This window comes from Bombus pyrosoma, linkage group LG7, assembly GCF_014825855.1.
Source record: "Bombus pyrosoma isolate SC7728 linkage group LG7, ASM1482585v1, whole genome shotgun sequence".
Taxonomy (NCBI): Eukaryota; Metazoa; Arthropoda; class Insecta; order Hymenoptera; family Apidae; genus Bombus; species Bombus pyrosoma.
In genome coordinates this window covers 4,893,650-4,898,942 of record NC_057776.1, presented here as the reverse complement: position 1 = coordinate 4,898,942, position 5,293 = coordinate 4,893,650, and the positions used below count along the sequence as shown (strand labels likewise).

General features: G+C 45.1%; 1 protein-coding gene across 1 annotated transcript; it reads right to left on the bottom strand.

Annotated features, from left to right (window-relative positions):
- Positions 1–4,781: 4,781 nt before the first annotated feature.
- LOC122569810 lies at positions 4,782–5,210 on the bottom strand. The gene has a single exon (XM_043731412.1). It carries the CDS (start codon positions 5,208–5,210, stop codon positions 4,782–4,784), a length of 429 nt encoding a protein of 142 aa, XP_043587347.1.
- Positions 5,211–5,293: the final 83 nt, after the last annotated feature.

Below are 5,293 nucleotides of genomic sequence, written 5' to 3'. Positions count from 1 at the left end.
ATTTTAAAATAAGAGCGGGATCGATCCTTCCTATTTCAGCTACAGCTCGACTTAAACACGTGCACTGGTTCCACCTCTAGTTCCCTCGAAGGCTGACTAAAACTCGCCTTCCCCGTTCTCGCGTTTCCTAACACTAACGTGTTCACAATCTTCGTGCCTTTTGTTATATCGAGAACATGACTCGGATTTGTCTGCGCCGCGTGGGTAAAGTCGAGCGTACGAAGGCTTCGCGTTGATAAATTCGCTTGATAATTTCGAATGTCGGTAAGTTGCGTGACCAAGGATCGAGATATCGCGTCTCTGCTTAGCGAGTCAGCAGATAATTAACGATAAAAGTCAGTCGACGTTATGGGAGAAAAATAGAAAAAATAAAAAAAGAAGTGGCGCTAGTCCGTTTCTCATCTCGTTCAACGAGCAACGAACAACTGTCGTTGTGGTTATCGTAGAAGACAAAAGCGTTTGAAAAGCTAGTGGAAGAGAAGAAAAAGGCGGAAGAGGAACAGAGAGTTAAAAACAGCCATTTTTTTTAGCACGGCAAAACACGACAAAACGCGTACAAAGCTGCAAACATGGCTGTCGAGGACACGCTGGTTACCATGGAACCTGTGTATTGCCGAAGTCGAAGCTACAGAAAGCATGGCGAAAGATTAATTCACGAATGGATTCTACTACCGTAAATAAAAATATTTGCATATTTCCACTGGAATTGGCTCAGAGAATATACTATGAAAATAAATCACGCGTTCTTAAGAATGTGCTATATCATCGCGTCAACCTACGCGACGCGGAAGAGCGCCAAACTCGTTCGGTGGACTCGTCCTCGTCGCGACGAAACGATTACTTGCAACTAAATAATACATTTTGTTGTTTGCCAGGTATTCTTTTCGTGCCTATTCAAGCCATTCCACTCTTCTATTTGCCACCTTCCATTTGCTGTTTTGCCTTTGAATCGACCAACAATAAAAGCGTCCAAACAGAGAACACGTGTCTGTTTGCTACGTTTCCATCCGTCCTATTAGGATGATCATGGACCTTAGAATGGATTTCGTTGAAACTGTACGGCGAATATACGCATCTCGTTTTAAACGAAATCGCGCGGTCGCGTTTTCCGCGTAAATCTCCTGACTCACTCGTCTCCTAAGCGCTCGTCATCCAGCGTTTCGACGACTTTTCGGCGCAGTCGATACTCGACGCGTCACGTCCCACGTTCACATCGAACAAACCGTCCCGTCCCTTTCGAGTTGTTTGCGACGTGGGGCGGACGGACGCATCCTGTCCGAAGCCTCTTTTGTCCGCAGTCGATCAAATTTGGGTGGTCCAAGAAGCCGACAGAAAGAAAAGGGAGTGGAGAGCAAGAAAGGACATCGTGCACCGCGTCGAGAAATTTTTGGAGGACGCGAGATGGCAGCGAGCGATAGTAGACAGGGTCATCTATGGTGGGGGTTACTGTTTGGGTGGGCGTTGCTGGGTCGATACAGGGTGGCTTCGTCGTCGCCGCTCGCAAGGAAAGCGCAACGGACCGGCGACGGGACCAGCAACGAATACTCGTTCGCCGTTTCTCATTCGCCTTTCCCAAAATTCTGCCAGTCTCACTGCGTAAAAATTGCGGATGGTATCGGCAATGGTATCGACGGATGAGAGAATAGTCATCGTTTTCACGGCGCGCGAGCTCCGGATGAATGAAATCGTTGCAGATTTAAACGTTCGAATGTTTCGATTTTCGCGTCGCGGAACATGCTCGACCGATCAATGACGAGCCACGCGCTCTCATTTCGAATAACGTGATAGACACGGTCGTCTGAAACGAATCAGCGTTCCATTAAGAAATCGATGATCTTAAAGCGGTCCAGTCGGATGCAATTTCACTTTGCGAACGTTGAGTCGTGAAGTCAGTTCTCAGCGTTTATTTAGGCTCGTAGCGGCGAGCGGAAAACGAACAGCGGAAAGCGAAAAGTGGAAAGCACCTTCTGGCGCTGCTTTACCGATATTCTCGAGCGATGCTGTGTTCGACGTAGCGGGGCATGACGAATGGAACTGACTGCGCCCTTCGTTGCTCCTCCTCTTTAATTTATCGTGCTAACTACTCGCACTAGTGACGCTTTTGGGACTATGCGACAAGCGTGCGGTCGATTATCGGTAAACGTTAATTACTCCGATACCATTGTCTCGTTTTATTCGCGTTCATCCCAATAGATTAGCGACGAAATAACGCGCGGCGCTCGTTAACATCGTTTGTCGTCCGCTTTGTTCGTCGAACCCTCGCCGGCTCCGATAATCCTTTCCGACAGAATTATGTAAATAAGTACATACGTTAAGAATAAAGAAGTATCGAGCCCCTACGTTGCATTCGCGACATTTTAATTTAAATATGGCATCGCTTAAGATACTACGAACGAACAAGACGTCGCCTTGTGGTGTGCCATTGTTTTGTTCGTAGTATCTTAAGCGATGCCATAAATTGTGCGGGAATTGTCGAATCGTTTAGAATCTATGCTTCTCGCAGAGTCTGTAAATCCCACTCGTGGTTTCTGTGCAACAATACGGTACCTCTTAGGGCAAATTTAATCCTATTAACCGAATGTGTATATCGGTCAACATGTTCGATAATGCAATTGATATTTTTCATTCGTCGTGTAACATTCTCGAAGCGAGCCATCGCTAGCGGTTGTTAATTGTAGTAAGACAATTAGCTTCGTCAAATATTAGTTTCTTTATCTTACTTTATTATCTTTGTTCTCTGTCTGCTCTGTTCGTCCCGTGTTCTTCGTATTTAACGTACTGAAGCCTGTTTCCCGTTAACAAACGTTTACGATACTTGCAACGTTTAAGACTCGAGTGATTCGATCGCGTCGACGGATAACGATCGTTACTACCCCAACTCGTTGAGGAAGATTAAACTGCGAAACGTTCGAGTGTAAGCACGTACTCGAAGTTAGCAGTGTTCCGTACTTGCGAGGATGGAGGCCAAATTGGTCGCCAGTTACGACCCTGGATCGCAGTCTTGTCCGCTCGACTTTCAGTCGTTTAGACGTTCGTCGAAAGTGCAGAGCAGACGGTAGGAATCGCTTCAGCTTTTTGGGGAAAAACGCTGCAGCAGAAACCTCGAGCCGAGTCCGATTAGAACCATCGGGACACACGGAAAAGTACGTTTTTTTCAAGGTGACAGCCTCGTTGGAATTTGAGCGGAGAATGCGCGATGTCTTTCCATCGGAGATATCGTTGAAAGCTCGTTAGAAAATCCGTGGAACATGGTCGCCGGCGAGTCGATGTCGTTTGCACAACGTTTCAACGACTCTCGGTCTGTGCTTGAGACAAGCACGCGGTGGTTACGGGCGCAGCGAGCAACGCAAGTTTAAGTGCAACGGCGAAAAGACGTAATTTTCCGCGGACACCGCGTCTAACTGTCTGCTGGAAAGAACGGAGAAGCTTGTGTTTTTTCCTCGATAACGTCGATAACGACAGGCATCGCGTGAAACAGTAAATTTTTGCTTTTCCAGCGAATTTTATTGCGTGCGAATAGCTTTCCACGTTACGCCAAAGCTACCGCAAGAAAATGCAATCGCCACGTGTATTTTTTCAAATCCTGCGCACCACAATTGCCGCTATCCAACTTCACGGACCGTGTTCTTTCTTTAGCCTCTTCTATCTTATCCCGTACACTTGCTTTTCCTTTTCCGACTAATTGCGTACTCGCAACATCGACCAGACCGTCTGGTTTATCCGCAATCGAATTTACAAGGTGGATATTTTTCTGCAAGCTCCGACATAGAAATTGGAATAGCAACCCGCGACACGCCGAATATTTTAATCGAATCTCTAAACACGTTAACTCTGTTCCATTTGGTCGATCTGTGGTATCCTTGAAACACTTCTTACCACGTACATGCTATTATTTATTCGTAGCTTATTCTCGCTAGGCTATATTGTTCTGCCTTTTTCACACGCCAATATATCGCGTTCTTTCCTCTCGCGTTGTCTCTTTCTATACCAAAGGGTTCTGATAAAGGGAGTACTGATAAATAACTAAATCGAATTTTTCGCCGCTTCGTCCAAGCAATCGATCGCACTCGCCTGCCAGTTCAAGCATTTACAGCGGCGATAAAAAATGAAGCACGTTTCCCTTTTCCATTTGGCGAGGGTCGAACGCACTCCACAATCACAATCAACCGTTGAAAAGGTTGCCGATGTGAGTCATCGGCAGCGATGCGTAGCAATATACCGTAGGTAGCGATTTCGTGCTAAACTACGGACAACTGGACAGACATCGTAATTCGTACGATGGAATACGTGCAATGCCAAGGAATCAGACGATTATTCCTTGTTACTAATTCATCGAACATGGGAAAATGCATGAGGAACGTGTATGCTCCTGTTATATGACCGCACGTTCTACTCTATCGTCGTTCTTATTTACCGAAAGAAACTTCGCTCGTTACGGTGCTCGTTCTTTTTTTTTCGCAATACCTTTTCGATATCCTTTCGAGAAACAAGGAATACGCGCGATGAAAGGAGACGAAGCAATGCAGAAGGAAAATTTCGACGCGAATTTGCGTACCTGCTTCTCGCTTTTCGTACACCGCCAAATAAATGTTCTTTACACGTTGATCGCCACGTCACCCATATCTATGTGACGGGTATGCTTCCGTGGGGGCCCGTAAAATATGGGTGACGCTCTTCTTGTTCGAGTTAATTAAATATAGGATATACGACATGAAAATATTAAAAACACATTTTATCATACTTTTTATTAATTTATATTCTGGATAAAATATTACATCATGCTATGCCGCATGGTATTCGTTGAAACATTCCAAACACATTTCGGGTGATTTTGGACACTTCGAACAATATGTTTCAATCTTTTTTACGTTTTTTCTCGCTTCTTGGCGTGCGACAGTTTGCCTCTTCTTCTCGTAACGTAGGGTGCACATCCTTCTTATAGGCTTATCCTGCTGATTCTTACGAATCTGCAAATGGTGGGACACCTTGTTCGCTCTCTTCCGATGATTGTCGGGCACAGTATTTTCTAACGACATATCGGACCATTCGGAAACGAGAATTTCCCGAAATTTTCTTATCTGTATTTTTCTGTTTGTGGCTGTTTGGTACACAACATGAGCATTTACTATAGTTGTTCCTAAAAGGAAATGTAGTGCTAATTTCGGATACCACTTGATGCTTTTCCGTATCGTAGTGGCATATGAGACCATCTGGTCACTTCTGTCGATACCAATTTTTCCATTATTCTATACTACTCTCCTCACTTTCAAATATATTTTCACGCTGTCTACTG